Raw genomic sequence first — 20244 nt, forward strand, 5'->3', positions numbered from 1 at the left:
AGGAGCGCTGGAGGACGCCGAGCGAGGAGCGCGGGGTGCGAGGAGGTGAGAGGGACGGCGTCTCTGCCTGGCATGGGGCAGAGACGCCGATGCTACAACAGTATTGTAAACGTAGAAAGTTGTCAAGTTTGTTAACTGTTGCGCTGCACCACTGCACGGACCGCCTTGTGCACCCATCTGATTACATCATTGCTTTGGGTAACACGTGGTTACCGCACTAGGCGGAACCACTGAGTAGGCAAATTATAGTTCTTCTGTTAGCACATCCTGGTCCTGTCGGTTGTGCAGCGCAGGGGTCCTGGCTGTCTTGAGCTAGGTGTGTGTGAAGTTTATTTGTGTTCCTTTCTTGCATTGCCGGGGCAACCCAGTTCCTGTTCTTAGTAAAAAGGTGTTATCTCAACAAATTGTCTGCCAGTATCCTTTGTCCTCGGCCTGCTGTATTCTGAGAGAGACCTCCTCGGTACACGGTCTACAACTGTTTAATATTTAAATGCATATTATTTATTTTATTTATTTATTTTAGAACATTTCTTGGAGAAGCCTGTAGGGGGTTTACTCGTTGGGGTGCGGCGGGAGGAAAACAGGGAGCATGTTCCTTTAAAAGTTCATGTGGGTTTATTGCTTCATAAACCCAGAAGCAAAACAGAAAAGCAAATGGCCTTGAGATCATGCAAATGTCCTTAGCAGGTCTCTGCTCAGACAGGCCTGTGTGGCACACAAGCTGGGGTAGAATCCAGTGTCCTGGCTTGGTCTGAAGACAAACACACACAGGAGGCCTCCTCCCTCCAAGCATACAGACCATGTGCCAAACAACAGCCTCCATTTTATAGGCTGTTAACCCCACCCAGAGGTGGCGTATGTGGGTTGCTGGATCCGCCCATTCTCTCCTAGTAACCCGTCTGCCAGGTGCACCAATTAGTCCTCTTAGTGCTTACTTGCACTAGAGAAAATACACTGGGTTACATCACAGAGACCAGCCATCTCTGTGATACATACCTCTCATCGACTACACGACCATTAGCCACCTTACAACCCCTTTAAAAACTCATGATAGTAGTGGGCCCTGTTGGAGATCTTACATTGAGATGCACATTTTTCAAGTCACACCATTGGCCAGTAGAGTAATGACATCCATATAGAATTGCCCATACCCCTATATGTCCTATGTGTCCTACACAGAATTGGATATAAAATTGTGCCAGCCACAAAGCAGTGCCCCCTGTGTATTAACTGTATAATATGCAGAAGCCACGTTAACAACTTAGCATTTGAAGTTTTCGCTATTTGGATTTTCTTTTTACTTTGATTTCCAAAGAACACATATACAGCACAGTTTCCTTTAGCTCCTCAGAATTGCATCCAAAAAAAAGTTATGGAATGATCATTACAAACATCCTTGTGCCGGTGCACATTTGAATAAGGCTAGTGGAGTATGGGCAGGGCCGGCGTTAGGGGCAGGCAAACTAGGCATTTGCCTAGGGCCCACTACTCCACCGGGGTCCCCCCCCAGTGGCCACTATGGGATCTGTGAGTCAGGGGGCCCCGGAGCCAGTGCTGGCTCCCCTTCCCACCCCCGCATCGCTCATTCAACTGTATCGGTATCATAGATGCTGATATGTGACACCCCAGGGGTCTGGTTGTCACAGTGATAGAGATATTACGTCTGAGAGCAGGTGGGAGGTCCTTTGGTCAGGGATCCTGTGCATGCCACACCTCCTGCCCAGCCTTGGGAGGGGAAGAACTTCCCCTGTATAAACCCGGGGCTGAGGCAGGGTTAGAGAGTCCAGGAAGAGTAGAGACAAGAGCAGCATAGGAAGCAGCAGAGTCACAAGGAGTCAGGGGCTGGCAGCTAAAGAGCTCGCCCTGACTAAGAAGATTCTTTACCGGACCCGGAGTCCGAGGCTGTGGGGACTAACTTCTACCCAGCAGCAGAATCCGTCAGGCAGGGGATTTCAGGTCCCCTGGCCCAGAAGCCCGAAGGCACGGTCACACGCGTGGGACCAGCACCGCCATCGTGGAGCGGAAGCCATTAGAAGGCCCCGAGTCACCGGCCATACGGGTGAGCACCACACGGTACACTCAGGGACGTGGGCTACTTACATCAGCTTCTAGCAAGGTAGCCAGAAGAGTACAGTCAGCTTGGGAGGCCTACAACTACGCCTGGCCAGGGGAGATCCCATCTGCTCAAGGACTGACCAGGCCCCGTTCGCTAGCAAGTACTCCGGGAGGGTCTATCGTTGTTACCAGTAAAGACCCTGAACGCTACCATACCGTCTCTGAGTGGTTCCTGCTACCCCCATCATCCACGTCGGCTGCCCTGAGGCCATACCCCTCCCGTTGGGGGTTATACTATCACGCTGCACCACCCTTCCACCGGCCTCAGCGGTCTGCCCTGCAGCAGCAGCCCCCTGGCTGCATTCAACGGGTGGCGTAGTCATCAACCATTTTCTACCGCTAACAGACTGCCGTCCAGTTTGACTCCCTGGGCACGGACCGGGTCACCGCCACGAGACTACAACCCTAAACAGATCCGGCTCCGGGTAAGCTCCCGCGTGCGCAACGCAGCGCGACACAGGCCCAGGGGCGCGTCAACTTTGGCGTAGTCGGCAGGATCACGTGCCCGCAACCACCGGGTACTGCGTGCCTGAAAAGCAAAGACTGTTCAAACTTACCAGTGGTGAAGATTCCCGCCATCGGTGAAGATTCCCGCCATCCGGCGCCATCTTCAGCCTTCTTCCCGCCATCCGTGGAGTTTTCCCGCCATTGGACGCCATCTTGAGGACGCCGCGCGGGAAGAAGAGGGGCGTGGACTCCGAAAGCGCGCGAGAACTGAAGCCCCGCCTCACGTCCGGACGTTGCGTAAGGTCCTGGAAGGAGCCCAGCAGACGCCGACGTCACAGGAGCGCGACGGAAGGTCCTCAACCCTGACGATCCACTGCGGAGCCGCGGCCTACGGAACAGGATCATCGCAAGGTAGGCCACGGTCCACTAGGGGGGAGGAAGATGTCGGATACGGAGGAGAGCTCCACTGCCTCAACCCCCGCCAGCGCTACCGCTGTTGCAGTTATGCCCTTCACCATGCCCTATATCCCGGGAGCAGCTTGGCTACCCCAGTACTCAGGGGAGTCACATACCCTGCATGACTTTAGAGAAAAGCTGGATAGCCTCTTCCAGGTGTACCCCCTCACAGAAGAGCAAAAAGTGAGCATCCTGGTGGCCCAACTAACTGGGGCAGCCAAAAGGGAAGTAAAATCCTGGCCACCTGGGAGGAAGACTGTCGCAGGGATACTAACCCGGCTGAAGGACACCTTTGATACCCGCACCTCAGCCGAGATTAAACTTAGATTCTACGGGTGCAAGCAGCGAGCGCATGAGAGTATAAGGGACTATGCACTCAACCTACAAGAGGCCCTGAGGGCCATTAAGCAGACCGACCCTAATGGAGTGGGAAACGAGGACAGGCTGTTGACCGAACAATTTATAGAGGGTTTATATTGCAATGCCCACCGCACCCAGTTGCGGGCAATGGCCTTACAGGACCCTCATCTAGAATTTGCACAGTTCAAGGACAGAGCCATCCGGGTGCTCCGAGAACCGGCACCAGGTGGCATTGTGACCCACAGACGCCCCACTACCACTTACTACCAGGAGGCGGCGCCCTTGTCAGCAGGGCCTGTGGGAGCTGATGCGCAGGCTTTGGACAATGACCCGGCTCCAGACCTACACCATCAGGTCCACTAGGGCCACTAGAGGCCAGTTACCCGCACGTTGGAGGATCTAAATGTTTAAGTTGTTTTACAATGTTTACCTGTTTATTGTTGCTTGTGTGTAATTTTGTGTTTCTAGTTGTTTTTAGGAGTCTTCGGTGGATTTACCGGGAATCCTTTGTATATAGTTGGAGCGTAACCCAGGATGGACTAGAGACTGTTAAGGACTCGGGGTAGGACAGACCCCTACCTGGTTACGTCTCCCTGTGTTGGTGAAATGGACACCTTTGCTTTTCTTCAAAGACTGCACCCGGTTGCGGACATCCGTGACCATCTTATTGTGTTTCCTTATTGTATTTTATTGTTCTTTGATATACCTTGTTATATTTTTCTAAAAAGTGTTTAGTCCCGGAGTACTAAATTTCACTAGGGGGGAGTGTGACACCCCAGGGGTCTGGTTGTCACAGTGATAGAGATATTACGTCTGAGAGCAGGTGGGAGGTCCTTTGGTCAGGGATCCTGTGCATGCCACACCTCCTGCCCAGCCTTGGGAGGGGAAGAACTTCCCCTGTATAAACCCGGGGCTGAGGCAGGGTTAGAGAGTCCAGGAAGAGTAGAGACAAGAGCAGCATAGGAAGCAGCAGAGTCACAAGGAGTCAGGGGCTGGCAGCTAAAGAGCTCGCCCTGACTAAGAAGATTCTTTACCGGACCCGGAGTCCGAGGCTGTGGGGACTAACTTCTACCCAGCAGCAGAATCCGTCAGGCAGGGGATTTCAGGTCCCCTGGCCCAGAAGCCCGAAGGCACGGTCACACGCGTGGGACCAGCACCGCCATCGTGGAGCGGAAGCCATTAGAAGGCCCCGAGTCACCGGCCATACGGGTGAGCACCACACGGTACACTCAGGGACGTGGGCTACTTACATCAGCTTCTAGCAAGGTAGCCAGAAGAGTACAGTCAGCTTGGGAGGCCTACAACTACGCCTGGCCAGGGGAGATCCCATCTGCTCAAGGACTGACCAGGCCCCGTTCGCTAGCAAGTACTCCGGGAGGGTCTATCGTTGTTACCAGTAAAGACCCTGAACGCTACCATACCGTCTCTGAGTGGTTCCTGCTACCCCCATCATCCACGTCGGCTGCCCTGAGGCCATACCCCTCCCGTTGGGGGTTATACTATCACGCTGCACCACCCTTCCACCGGCCTCAGCGGTCTGCCCTGCAGCAGCAGCCCCCTGGCTGCATTCAACGGGTGGCGTAGTCATCAACCATTTTCTACCGCTAACAGACTGCCGTCCAGTTTGACTCCCTGGGCACGGACCGGGTCACCGCCACGAGACTACAACCCTAAACAGATCCGGCTCCGGGTAAGCTCCCGCGTGCGCAACGCAGCGCGACACAGGCCCAGGGGCGCGTCAGATACAATTGACAGCAATGATGGAGGAGGGAGCGTTATGTGATCCCCCTCTGCATCTGAGGCAGAAGGCGCGATGACGTCACTATATCATGCGCCACTCTGTGTCAGGCAGTGGAGCTGCTGAGGTGAGTAGACGTGCAGCAGAGACCGGAGCAGCGAGGGAAGGGTGAGTATTGTATTTTTTTAAAATGAGTACGTGGTGGCCATAATACTGGAGGACTTTGGGGTGTGCATTATACTATATGGGACTGCATTATACTGTATGAGGGATGCATTTTACTATAAGGGGGCTGAATTTTACTACATGGGGCTGCATTTTACTATATAGGGCTGCATTTTACTATATGGGGTTGCATTTTACTATATGGGGCTGAATTGTACTATATGGGGGCTGCATTTTACTATATAGGGCTGTATTTTACTATATGGGGCTGTATTTTACTATATGGGGGCTGCATTTTACTATATGGGGGCTTCATTTTACTATATGGGGCTGCATTTTACTATATGGGGGCTGCATTATACTCTATGGGGGTTGCATTATACTCTATGGGGGGCTGCATTATACTCTTTGGGGGCTGCATTATACTCTATGGGGGCTGGATTATACTCCATGGGACTGAATTATACTCCATGGGGCTGAATTATACTCTTTGGGGGCTGCATTTTACTCTATGGGGGCTGCGTTATACCATATGGAGGCTGCATTATACTTCATGGGGGCTGCATTATACCCTATGGGGACAGATTGATCTATTAGTGATTGCTTTGTGCCCATCATTCTTCCTCAGTCGGTGTAAATAGGCCGGGAAACAAGCGTTGAACAATGTCAATATTGTCAATTTAATGCTCGTTTAACAGCCTGAACTCAGTGCATGTAAATGTTCCACTGCGATGGTGCAATATGTTAGCATTTGGGGCCCCACTTTAAACTTTTGTCAGGGCCCCACTGTGTCTAAAACCGGCCCTGGGTATGAGCCATAGATGCAGGGTAGCAAAAAAGTAACTTGGTCAAGGTATTTAGATAAAGAGCAAGAGAAGCAAACTGAATTTTTACCTTAGATGACATAAAGACATAATTTATACCATGTGCAGCACGACTGCCAGTTGTTTTTTTTTTAAATTCATTTATTAACAAATAGACATTTTACATTGAGAATAATGCATATTCAGCCGATAGATATTATAGATAGCATGACTGCCAGTTTGCAGCACTCTACACAGTGTGTGAGAATTAGGCTAAGTGCCCACGATGCAGAAATGCTGCATATTTTTTCCGCTTCTCCCTGTCAGGAAAAATGCATGCGGATTTTACATGCGTTTTTCCCGCCAGGTAGAAGCGTTTGTCAAGCGTTTTTGCATGCATTTCTGCATGTGAGTTATCAAGCGCTTTCCAAGCGATTTTAGCATCACTTGGAAAGTGCTTGACAACTTGGTTACACTATATAAATCCATGCAACTAGCATGGATTTATATAGTGTGGCCAAGTAATAGTTAATAAAAAAAGAATAAAATGGTAAAAAATAAAGATTATACTTACCTTCCGATGGCCCCCGGTATTTTCTCCGCTCCGTCCGGTCTGTTGTATGGGTCGCGGTGGTGTGAAAGGACCTGCGATGACGTCATTGAGTCATGTGACAGGTCACGTGACCGCCGGCGTCAGCAGTCGCGTGACCTGTCACATGATTCTATGACGTCATGGCAGGTCCTCACACCACCGCGACCCATACAACAGACCGGACGGAGCGGAGAAAATACCGGGGGCCATCGGAAGGTAAGTATAATCTTTTATTTTAAATTATTTTTTTAACAGGTTCTATGGTACCTGGGTCTGGAGGAGAGTCTCCTCTTCTCCAGCCCCAGGTACCATCCGCACATTGAACCGCATTAACATCCGCATGTATACATCTAAACATACGGATGTTAAGCGTTTCAATGCAAGTCAATGGCGGCAATTACGCTGCATGTCCGCAAAATTAATGGACATGCTGCGTATTTTTCCGCAATGATAATCCGCAGCGGAAATTTCCGCAGCATGTGCACAGCACATGCGGATTATCATTGGGGACCATGGGGCACGTATTACCAAGCGTTTTTTAAGTGTTTTCGCTGCAGAAATTCCGTGGAAAAATACTTGAAAAACGCATAGTGGGCACACAGCCTTTCATGATCAACAATTCCCTTTCAAGTAGCTGCAGTTAGAAGCAGAATAACTTGATACTGACCGCCAGCTCTGCTTTGACACAACGATGGGGCCTTCTCCATGCATGAACGCCTCTGATAGTTTTTCATAGGTATTAATGGTAAAAGTATACACTCGTCCTGTACATTCTGGTCATCTGAAGTAGGCACAGTCAAGGAAATCCTGTCCTGTTTTCTCAGAGACTGTGAAACATTTATCCACACTGGAAAGTATCTAGAAGAGAGATATCTGTAAGATTTCATTCAGACGTCAAGTTCTCACGTACATGCCCTATCAGTGTTTTTCACAAATAGAACTGATACCCATTATAGTCTATGGAAAAGTTCACATGTCCTTGGATTTTAACGGAGCTAGTGGTCCACACCAAAACATGGAAACATGTCTAATTTTGATCTGAGTCACTTATCAAACTCACTAACGCAAGTCTATGGGTCCGTGAAAAAAATCGGACAACATTCAGATGCTGTCTGTGCACCATCTGTGTGCCGTCTGTTATGCACTGATTGATTTGTTGGAGAAGCTTGAGAAACCTCCATCAATTTTTTGGGGGGCATACTAGAAAAACTAATGAAGCTCATGGTAAAAACTAACTTACTGCCCAAACACTGATGAAAATATGATCCAAAACACTTATGGAAATTGGTCCGTTATTTGCATACGAGCAAAATCAATATCTTAATAAGCCCTACTGCTGTATAATTGAGACTTTGATATAGACACTGGTTTAGCAGGGAAAAAGAGGTGAAACACTTGGATCTATACGTATAAATATATGCTATTTTAGGAAGGATTAGCTAGACACAGGGCTGTATTGGTTTTATAGTGGCATCATACAGTAAAATACTACAGTGTACAGATGACCAATTGCAACTGATTAAATTCCAACTGCTCCTTTTCTGTAAAAACAAGAAAGGTAAAGAAAGCATTGTAGCCTTATAACTGTTCTTTGTATGTCATAATATGACCTTTGTATGCTACTAAACAGGTGATAATGGGTATCCAAATCCTTGGTTTTGAAACAAAGAATAAAAAACAAAAACAATAGCAAATCAAATCATGTGTAATGCATGGGGAGTAAACATTAAAGGTCTTTCACCATGCCACCAACATCTGATCAGTAGGGATATGGCCACTAAGTGGGAGAATAAAATTGTAGAAATACTCTAAATAATGTAAATCCATCCAACTGTGACTGTAGAATTTTCTTTTGTCTTTTTATTAAAAAAAAAACTTGTCGCTTATAGTTTGTCAGTCTCACAAGCCAGGAAGCACGCTTCTTTTTCAGATAGACAACAAGCCTTGGAGTCAATATTTTTCTTTTATAGGAAAATTAGGACTTAGTGAACTTAAAATGCCCTCCTTGATTATAGTGCATCAAGAATGCAAAAAATATTGTTGTTAAGATTGTACTGCAGTAAATCACAGATCACTCATTTTACAGTCACACTGACTCTGCAGCTCCTGCACCTCCATACCATATCACTTGAATCTATGCATTATTATTAACAGAATGAGACTACCACTCCCATTTTTTATGTTCTTCAGCACTGCAGTAGTACACACCAATCAAATTTAGGCCTTTCTGCAATGATGTGCTCTGAACTCCTATCCTTAGGACATGTTCACACGTTCAGTATTTGGTCAGTATTTTACATTAGTATTTGTAAGCCAAAACCAGGAGTGGGTGATAAATACAGAAGTGGTGACGTGTTTCTATTATACTTTTCTTCTGATTGTTCCACTCCTGGTTTTTGCTTACAAATACTGATGTAAAAAACTGACCAAATACTGAACGTGTGCATGTGGCCTTAAGTTGTGAAATGGCCACTGCTTTCACTGCCGTCGCCTCTAAGGCTAAGTGCCCACGATGCAGAAATGCTGCAGACTTTTTCTGCATCTACCTGGCAGGAAAAACGCATGCGAATTGTACATGCGTTTTTCCTGCCAGGTAGAAGCGTTTGTCAAGCGTTCTTCACATGCATTTCTGTATGCGGGTTATCAAGTGCTTTTAAAACGATTTTAGCATCACTTGGAGAGTGCTTGACAACTTGGTCACACTATATAAATCCATGCAACCGGCATGGATTTATATAGTGTGACCAAGTTAATAGTTAAAACAAGAATAAAAATGGTAAAAAATAATAATAAAAAAAACATTATACTCACCTTCTGATGGCCCCCGGTCTTCTCTCCGGTGCGTCCGGTGTCTTGTACGGCTCGCGGTGGTGTTAATGGACCTTCCATGACGTCATTTAGGCATGTGACAGGACTAAATGACGTCATGGAAGGTCATTTCACACCATCGCGAGCCACCGGGGAGCCAGGACGCACCGTACAGGAGACAGGGGGCCATCAGAAGGTGAGTATAATGTATATTTTTTATTTTAAATTCTTATTTTTTACAGGTACTATGGGGGTCTGGAGGAGAGTCTCCTCTTCTCCAGACCCGGGTACCATCCGCACATTGAATCGCTAATATTAAGATATTAAGCGATTCAATGCAAGTCAATGGCGGCAATTACGCCGCATATCCGCAAAATTAATGGACATGCTGAATATTTTTCCGCAATGATAATCTGCAGCGGAAATTTACGCAGCATGTGCACAGCACATGCGGATTATCATTGGGGACCATGGGGCACGTATTACCAAGCGTTTTTTAAGCGTTTTCGCTGCAGAAATTCCGAGGCAAAAATGCTTGAAAAACGCATAGTGGGCACGCAGTCTTACAGTGGCTGTGGTATAACCTATGGATTGACTGGGCTAGACTATGGGATGTAAAATGTGGGGTATTAGGGGGAGGCCTGCTAACTAGTTGATTCAATCTTCAGCAACGTGTGAAGTAGCTCCGGACATTTTTTTTATCCACATGAATCTGGATCTGTGAATTTTATTAAATTCAAGTCAAAGTCAATTCTCCGAGAATTGATTCGGTCATTTCTATCCCTTATGTTTCTTACCCAGAAAAAAATTCTTGTATAAATGTTATTTGATCCAGTGAGGTTATGTATGCAAGATCACCTCCAGGAACTGAAGAGCAACGGCTGCGGGCGGATAACAGGGTCTCTTTCACATGGCTCAGCCAATAACAGTGCAAGTCACCTTGGAAAACCTTTCCTCCACGGGGGCACGACGATTCGTCTGAAAAAGAGTATGGAAAATGGATACATGTAAGAGGAAGGTAATTATACAAAATCTACATCTCAGGGTGTGAATATAGGACTGTGCACAGGCCACTCACACATGCGACCCATAAGCCAATAGTAGATTGGATGCCACTCACACATAGGGTAACACATATGGCACATGCCGTGTATGCACCACACATACATGAACACATACTACACATAAACCGCTTTTACAAACTGCTGCAGATTGGACTGTTTAAAGGGAAAGTGTCATCAGACTGACGCTGCTTGAACCACGGAGGCATGAGTTAGTCACAGGCTGCGTGACTGGAGACAGGTATATTTTACTATGAAATGTTGCAGCATTTTAGAGTAAATATACTTTGAAAAACTGACTAATCCGATGAGGCAGGTTCTCCCCATCCCACTCCAGTTCACTGACAGGTCTCTTACTATGTGTGAACAAGAGGACAGGAAAGATCTGGGGTGAGACAAAGCCTGACAGGGACTATGGCTCATACTCATCAAAGAGATTAAGCTCTGGTGTAAATTGTTTTGAAAAGTCAGAACATTTTTGCACAACGTAAAGTTGGGCAAAAATGTCGGGACTTTTGCCATTTTCATGACGGTTTGGTCCAGCTCTGCCAAAATGGGAGCAGCTGGGACAGGACAGGGGCAGATTAGTGGAGTGGTGCCACATCTTGTCTTCATGATGAGCTGTTGAGTACCTTACGCCAGAAATCTTTCTCCAGTCCCTGATTGGAGTAAGATTACTGCCAAGGCACACGGAGGTGCACACCACTCATTGATGCTCCTGATTCATTAAAAGGCGTGCTGCTCTTAATGAATCAGGAGTGTTTGACTCCAACTTTTCCTAAGAACTTTACAACGAATAATGTGGAAAACATGTGTCAAGCCTCTAGATGGCGATGAAGTTCCTACGAATAAATGTATGCCTCGTTGTTGTGAAACAGAGTGACAGTGAAAACCTGGAATATTGATCTCATTGCTGTAACATTTAGAAGGAAAAATGTGTGATGCTTCTGGTTATTGATTTATTGGATCAACAGTTCTACATAACTTTATAAATTACAATAAGTATATTATAATCTAGAATTAATGGCACAAAGGCTGGACTCTAATGCTCACTAATACTGGGAATGCTGGTTGGCCTGTAGGTCCTTTTACATGTTACTGTAGTATCTGATCAGCAGGCAAGATGTTATAGAGCAGGAGAAGTTTATCTGATTGATATACATTTTTGTGGTAAAAGTTTCAGTAAAGTTGCATTTTAGTTATTGAAATCCCTGGCGTTTGTATACCTGAGTCCATTGGTCTTCGCCATATGACTGCGCATGCAGAGATAGCTGTCAAACACTAGTAGGACTGCCCACTGGACTCATGCATACAAACACAAGGGATTTCAATGAATAAAATACCAGTTATACTGAATCTTTTCCAACAACAAGATCACTCTGCTCAGCTTCTCCCTTTCTGTACCATTCTCTATCCAATTCTCTATACCATAGATTGAACTGCATGTACAGTATGACAAATTCTCTTTAAAGGAATGGGGTTAGATGTGAAAAGGGTGAAAATACATTTATAATGTGGTATGAGCTTTGGAATATTCTATGTAAATGTAGGGTTAAAGGGGTATTCCCAAAATCACAAATGATCCCCTATCAACAAAATAGGGTATAACCTGGTTATTGCTATGGGTCTGACTGCTGGAATGGCCTTGAGTGGAGCAGAGGACTTCTCTTCTTTCATTGTATGTGAGATGCGGAGAAAGCTGAGCGCTGTACTTGGATATTACCGCCAGTCCCATTGGGTTCCACAGTCTCTAATTTGGGATTATTGGGGGACCCAGTGCTCAGACTCCCAGGGATCGGTAAATTATTCCCTATCCAATGGTTAGGGGATAACTTCTGATTTTGAGAATAACCCTTTAAGTGAAAGATGATTTCTACAGACTTTCAAAAATAATCATTTTTAAAATAAAGTTTAGTACTGAATTTCATGACACTGCGTGTTACAATTTTCCGCAAACCAATTAAACCAATCAGCTATGTTAAAATAATTTCAAAGAAAAAGCTAGTTTACTGGTTGCTACTCTGCTTATATTTCAGCTGATTCCTTAGATTATATTTTCAACATCGCATTTTAGACCAGTCTGGGACAAGAGGGTGTTGAGCTCCTCTGGATGACACGTAAATGACACTATAAGGGACATCAGTGGTTGTAATGGGAACATCTATGGCAAGTACTTTATGGAACATTTGTGGCTGATAATTTGTGGGGCATATGTGGTATACACTTAGGGACATCTGTGGCAGCATAATTAAAAATAACTTGTGCAAAAAAAAAAATAACATACTGTTGAGGGACAGGAAGGGGGATTTCCACTGATTTCATAAAGTGGTGAAAGTATTGGATTTATTGAGGTCAAAATATAGATGTAGAAGCTGTAGCTGTATGTTCCCATTTATATGTATATATATATATATATATATATATATATATATATATATATATATACAGTACAGACCAAAAGTTTATGTTTATGTATGCAATCCATAAAGACTATTATCGTACTTCTTGAATTAAGTACATACAATACTGTGTATATATATATATATATATATATATATGTATATACAGTATATATACACTGTATTGTATATACTTAATTCAAGAAGTACAGTAATAGTCTTTATGGATTGCATACATAAACAGTAAACCAAATATAGTTTCATAGACTATCACCTAGTAGGCATGCTATGCCTGAGATAGGGGAAAGGTCATACCCCAGAAACGCATAACAAGGATTTTTATAGCAATTTTATATGTCTAATACAAATATATTTTTGAAGCATATTGTACTTGGAGGATTACTGGTGTAGCACCAAGGATTCATAATAGGACAAACATCTTCAACATGGATTAAAAGGGTATTTGACCCCGATGGTGATGAGCGATCCAGGAAGTGGGTAACTCAGTGTGTAACTACTAGATATGAGCAAATCTGTTTGAGACCAATTTAATTAGTTTCAAATTTAAAAAAAAAAATTGGATTTGTCTGACTCTAATTTTTTGCTATTTATTTTGTGAAACATCAGAAAAATGGTAGACAGAAGCTCGTCCTGGGTTCAAATCCCACCAAGGACAACATCTACAAGGAGTGTGTATGTTCTCCACGTGTTTGCGTGGGTTTCCTCCAGGTTCTCCGGTTTCCTCCCACACTCCAAAGACATACTGATAGGGAATGTAGATTGTGAGCTCCAATGGGGACAGCGATGATAATATCTGTAAAGCGCTGTGGAATTAATGCCGCTATATAAGTGAGTAAAATAAATAAATCTTCAGTCGGTGCCAAGTAGACCTTAGAACAGGGATCCTCACCCTTTGGCTCTGGAGCCACATGTGGCTCATGAGCCCATGATGTGTGGCTTGCAGCTGTCTGCCAGATTAATTCATTAGCTCCAGGTCTAGCAACCAGCTACGAAGATCAGGTCTCCAGATGGTGACTTTTGTAAGTAGCTTGAAACAGAAGAGCAGAATGGGATGTGCATATATTGGCAGTTGACTATACTGTTTATCACAGGTGTGCAATGATGTTCTGAGTGTGCCTGATATGCGAATATCAAATAGGGTTAAAGTGGGAACCCCTAAATGTAAATACACTACCTATATGGTAGGGGGGCAGAAGGTCTCAGGGTGCTTTCTGCGGGGAAGATTTGGCTACCATCACACCGGTAATGGTGGATTCTGCGTGTCACTGTTGTGAGGGTGGAGGGAGCCCTGGATTGTGCTTGTGACCATCTCTCAGAGTTAAATGTGGCTCTCAAGATAAGAAAGGTATGGGGACCGCTGCCATTGACGATAAGACATGTGTAGACATTGCAACAGGTGTAGTCGGAGGCCTAGTCAGTACAAAAGTGGATGTACAGAGTATTGGCCGTACGGATAACTAGACTAGGGGCTACAATTACTAGCTGATAAAAATACAAAAATAGCCATTGCTAGAGTACTCTACTGTTCTAGGAAAGTTATAGCAAGAAAATGGATAGGAGCTGATCCCCCTTCTGAAGAAGAATTCCTTAGACAAATGCAATTTATTATACAAATGGAAAAGGGAATATGCGAAAAAAGAGGGAAGCTGTGCACATTTGAAAAGATATGGGAGCCACGGATACAATACAATGGAATTTGAGAACACTGACTCCAAACTTATAGAATACAGTATAAATTAACACTTAAATAATATACCACTGGTTTTCTACCATAGTCGATTAATAGAAATTTCTTTATTGTTTGAAGCTTTCTATTTTCCTCTCTACTGGTTAGGGGAAGGGGTGCTGTCGGAAAGGGGTGGGGGAGGAGGGATTGTTGGAATGTTCTTGTTCCTTATTTATCCTTTTAAAAAAATTAATGCCTTGGAAATTATTGTATGCCTAAATATGTTCAATAAAAATTTATTTGATTAAAAAAAAAAAAGACAAGGGGCTACAGTAGTGGGACAGTTGAACAGCAAAGCATTCTTTTTTATCCTATGTTTATTATGCGCTAGGGTATGCAGAGACACCCCAGAGAATAATAAGGAACATTAGATTTGCATCAAATAATTTTGATGCAAAATCAAAATTTCCTGCCGAATTTCGAGTAAACTGTTAGTATCTATGAACCCTTACAGTCACCTCTGGACCTACTCTGTTTTTTTAGCAGTTTAGTTTTACTCTCTCTGGGCGCCAAATATTTTTGTTTTCATATCTTTAGGCTGCTATTCATATTGTGTCTGTCTAACATTGCATGCCAAAGTATCAGCAATTTCATGGTTTGTGATTGTTTTATTGTTTGGGGGAACTATTCGAGAACCCATGCTAATGATAGTTAGACAGGTAGATGCAGTTTATAGACTGTACTGAATTGATTTACAAACCAATCAGATGATGGCCATCTTGTTGATGAACCCCATAAACAGCTCGTAGGTGTGTGCCATGCTTGACACTCAGCCACACTTCCAGGCTTTGTCCTGTTTGAGCCACCATTGGGCACTGTAGCTCTGCTCCGTATACTGGGACTGTCACAGTGACCTGGAGTTCTGCTGCAGGTTCTTGCCCTTCTGCTTTCACATTTACTTTATATTGACCAGGCAGACTGTACTTATGAGTGATTACTCCACCAGCAGTAGTGACAGGTTTACTTCCATCTTTGAATTCCCACACAAATCTTTGGACAGGAGCAGAAGCCTCCACATGAAAACAAGAAGTTTGAAACACAGAGAAGTGCGGAAAGGCTGATAGAGAGACTGCCACCTGCAAGAAGAAAATGGCATTGTTGAATTTTTGTCTTATCAGAAAAAACATAGACCCTGACAAAATGTATGTAATTTGACAAATCTTGAATATTTTATACAGTCAGCAATTTCTAAAAGAATTCTGCAATTCTGAGTGTCATGTTCCACGACTTGGGAATCTTATAGTATGTATTGTTGCTATTGCTATGCAATAAGGTTTGCCTTCTAGAAGTCTGTCCTCCGACTCTCCTTGGCTGCCTTCTTAGCTCTGATGTCAGTAACCCCTCACTTCTTCTTCATTCTGTGCATGTCAGCCATGTTAAGAAGCTTATGTCTTTGCATTTCTGGTTCAGGATAGTCTTTTTTACCTACTGTATTTGTGCATAACTACAAGAATTCAGTTTGAAAATAAACCTTCTTCTTGAATTTTCATACATGCCTCAGCAGTCAAGTCAAGCTATCTGATGAAATCTCTTTGTATGAGTACTGGTACATAGAAAAAGCCAAGAAACAGTGTCTCAAGAGCCCTACACTCACAGCCTAGTTATACTGTAGAGTCTGAATACTGAGTCTTTGGTACAGAGCTTTAGGCGTACCATTGATTTAAATGGCCGTATCACAGGATATGTCACAAGGAAAATGAAAGTGGAAAAATATAATCGAATCACTTTGCAAGCAGCTGAATCATCTTTATAAAATCATCAGAGTGGCCTTGTATTCAGAGAGAAATTACTATTCTTACAACATGCTGTTCAACAGAAGATCACACGATAAAATATGATACAAACTACAGCAACAATAACTAAACAAAAAATAAAACTAGATATCAGACAACACATCGGCCCTTGGAGGCTGACAATGATGCAACAATAATCCCAGCAAATTTACTTATGGATTATACAGAGTGGAAAGGAGGGAGTGGGTGATATGATGGTGCCAGGTACTGCTGCATGCACTCATATTATCTTTGGTTCAGGAAGCTTGTCTAATGCAAGAACAGCTGTTTTTATTAAAGGTGCTAAGGAAAATATTCAATACAGTTATTATAATCTATAATTTGCCGATATGTTTTATCACAATATTTTAAATTATGTTATTTGTTATATATATATATATATATTTTTTATTTCAATTAAAGACACCTGTTAGGCCTGCAGACATCCATGGAATGATCCAGAAGCTAATGTTCTCTACATAAAATATACGCAGAGAAACTGAGTGTCTGACGTATTTTAAGGCTAAAGGTCCTAGAAAATCAATGATTGTTTATATTTTGCTTATGCATTGTTTAACTATTAATGATGTGCAACATTCTTTAATTTGGGCATGTGCAGAGACTGCATGTCTGTAAGCCAGCATATTGATTTAAATACTGCACCCTTTTGCAGCAGGTCATATATCATTCTCATATTCATAGAGATCTCAGTACACATACTTTTTAATTCTTATCTTTACATATCCCTTTCTAATTGTAACTCTTATCCTAAATAAATTATTTTTAATTCCAAGAACCTGAGAAGACAGCATGTTTGCTAGAACAGTTTTTCATATCACAGTTTAACTCCAATCTACTATGGCAGTGTTCATACACAACGGTCATGTTGCGGTGCTTAACTGCAGCAGTCCTGTGCCGCTGTGATCTTTTCACTTTTCCCTTAGGCTTGCAGAAAAAAAGCTGTTTCACCTGCAAGACCACACGGCCACTACATTATGTGCAAGATTAAGTTATTATGCAGGGAAAGAGCGGAAAAAACACAGTGGCACAGGGCAGCGGCAGCGGATTGCATTAGTGCTAATTTAACCCTATGCTTGTGTTCTCAATGACATTTATTTTCCTGCTCGGATCAGATCACGATCGGATGGAAAAATTAACGCAGCATGCTGCAATTGCATGCGAAGTTCAGATCGCACACACCCAAGTGCAGTGTGATTTTAATTTTTAAATTAATTGTGAAATTAATTTTTCCATCTCCTTTTAAGTTTTGCTGTGATCCTCTGATGCGAAAGGATACGAGCACTGACACTTGGCTCACGCTCGCAGCAGAGCAGGAGCCGAGTGTCATTAGCATATCATATCCAATGCTCTCACATCGGATGTGATTCGCTAATGGGACTCCGCTCTAAAGGTGGATTTGCTTGCATCTTTGTGCTGTTTTTTTAACCCCAAGTTGTCACATAACTTTATCCTAATATTGCACGACTCGTTAAAGGGTTGATTGTGACTTGTAAGATTGCTGCTTCCAATAGGTGGCGCTATACAGCTCAAGTCCTCTTTTTCGCTGAAGAGGCAATTTGCATATTAAATTTCCCAGAGGAGGATTGCACGGCGAATAAGCCTCCTTACCTTGACATGCCAGAGACGGTATGACACTCTCCACAAGGAGAAACGTTACCCCTTAGACCTCAGTCCAGAGCCTCTCATCTAGCCAAATTAGTTCTCATACTTTGCACTGATGAGGGCCAACAGCCCGAAACATCGTGTCTGCAAATTAAGATTCTGATTTGGCTTTTACCCTAAGTCATATTGCACAACTTGTTAAAGGGTTGATAGTGACCTGTAGATTGCTGCTTCCTATAGGTGGCGCTATAGAGTTCAAGTCCTCTTTTTCTGTGACGAGGCAATTTGCACATAACTTTAGTATTTTTTCCATGATTTTGCACAAATAGCAACAAAAAAATGAAAATAAACCCCTAGTCAGCAGATGCTGGCAGTAGTACCAAAACCATGGCCATCTAACACATTTTATTTTTTACCTAACCTTCCGGTTTTCAAAGCTTTCTCTACGGCTCTGGTGACAGTCAGGTGTGCAATTTACGGATTTAAAAAAAATACTCAGATGTAATTTTTCACCTTTACAGATTGCAGCTTTTGGATGATAGTTTTATTACATGAGTTGCCATCCCCACTTTTTGTACATGTTTCCACACACGAGCTGTTGATTTGTGATGTGACAGAGCCACAAAGACATCGTTGTATATCATCCCTACTATAATAAGAGAAACCATGACGAAAGCAAAGAGCAAGGCAGGCGTCATCGGTGAAAGGTATCGGTGTCACAAGAGAATAATGTACAGGAGAGTCAGGGGGTCCCCTCAAACATGAGACATATTTATCTGCTGGGGGAAAAAAGAACAATTATCACACAGAAACACTGAGAATATGATTATATAAGCAAGCATCTATAATTGTCTAGATTATTCCATATTGTTAGCTCGTCCCCAAATTACTACAGCAGCCCCAATACACTAATCAGCAGGAAGCAGACTGGATCAATATCCACATCACGTAGCTACATTCAGACTGAATGTTACTCCCATATTATGGCCCACTAAAGTGTGGACTTTTAAAAAAGCTGCAAATGTTATGAAACATCATAAGAAACTATAATTGCCTCTTCTTTCCCCCACTGGTCCAGCACTGACACTCCAGCTTCCCACTGTCACGATTTCTCCTATCGGTGTGTCTGGATGCAGTGAGTGATAGTTCAGCCATCTACTCTAAGACATGGACATGCTGACCTCTCAGTTTAGAATTGGCAGCTCAGCCATCCAATCGGAGGCTGGGGTGTGCTGAGCTGTCAGTGTGTTGAGTGTCAGTCCAGTCGCCCAATCAGGGCCAGGGCGTGGAGGGTTTCCTCTACGTGTCGCCTGTTTGGAGTGATTACCTGGCTATTTAGCTGGCTCTCTGCCTCCAATTACTGGCAGTTGTAGCTTATGCTCGTTGGTGTCTGTATACCTTCTGTTCCTGTGCTCAGTCTCAGATCTATTGTTATTCGACATTTGATCTTGTTTCTGAACATCTGTTTGCCTAGCCCCTCTGCCTTGATTCACTACCTTCCTGGAATCCTGACCTCAGACTGTTACCTGACTAACCCTTTGTGTTACCCCTTCGTTTATGACGAGCTTTCTTGGTATCTGACCCCGTACCTGTTGACTACCCAGCTGGATGGAGTGCCTGTGAGTAGTGACTAGCGTGACATTTCAAGTAGCTTGACACTTTTTTTTCCAACAGTATGGATCCTATTCATACACTGTGCGATCAGGTTACGAATCTGACCCAAGTGGTTCAGGATCTGGCCAGGGAGCAGCAGAAACTAGAAATTTCCCAGTCCCAGTTGCAGGGTTAGTTTTCTAGCATGATGGTTGCTTCTTAGAGCCCTCCGCTGCCGGCAGTAGTTTTGATGCCTGTATCTTCTGATGCGCAGTTGGTTTCTCACCAGTAATGGCTCTCTCTGATAAATTTTCGGGAGAGAAAAAACAGTTTACGTTGTTCAGGGAGAGCTGTAGGCTATTTATTACCCTGCAACCCTGGTTAACAGGGAATGGGTCCCAGCATGTAGAAATAATCATGTCCCTACTGCGAGGGGGTCCTCCGACTTGGGCTTTTTCTTTGTCCCCACAATCTGTTGACGCCTTTTTTGACACCTTAGGGTTAATCTACGACGAACCTAACAGAATCCAGGTCTCCGAGGCAAAGATCATGAACCTGACACAGG

The 20244-nt window shown here is 43.9% G+C and overlaps 1 protein-coding gene across 1 annotated transcript in view; it reads right to left on the reverse strand.

Annotated features, from left to right (window-relative positions):
• Nucleotides 1-20244, reverse strand: part of LOC141271536 (polycystin-1-like) — a 238287-nt gene that overhangs the window by 139151 nt on the left and 78892 nt on the right. Inside the window, exons 5-8 of the mRNA XM_073681591.1 lie at nt 18600-18865; nt 15392-15767; nt 10282-10462; nt 7344-7534 (exon numbers count right to left, since the gene is read on the reverse strand). Coding sequence (XP_073537692.1) covers nt 7344-7534; nt 10282-10462; nt 15392-15767; nt 18600-18865 — 1014 coding nt within the window. The remainder of the gene's footprint in view (nt 1-7343; nt 7535-10281; nt 10463-15391; nt 15768-18599; nt 18866-20244) is intronic.

The sequence above is a fragment of the Phyllobates terribilis genome, unplaced genomic scaffold (genome assembly GCF_046119375.1).
Source record: "Phyllobates terribilis strain yellow unplaced genomic scaffold, ASM4611937v1 Scaffold_5__5_contigs__length_657084704, whole genome shotgun sequence".
NCBI lineage: Eukaryota > Metazoa > Chordata > Amphibia > Anura > Dendrobatidae > Phyllobates > Phyllobates terribilis.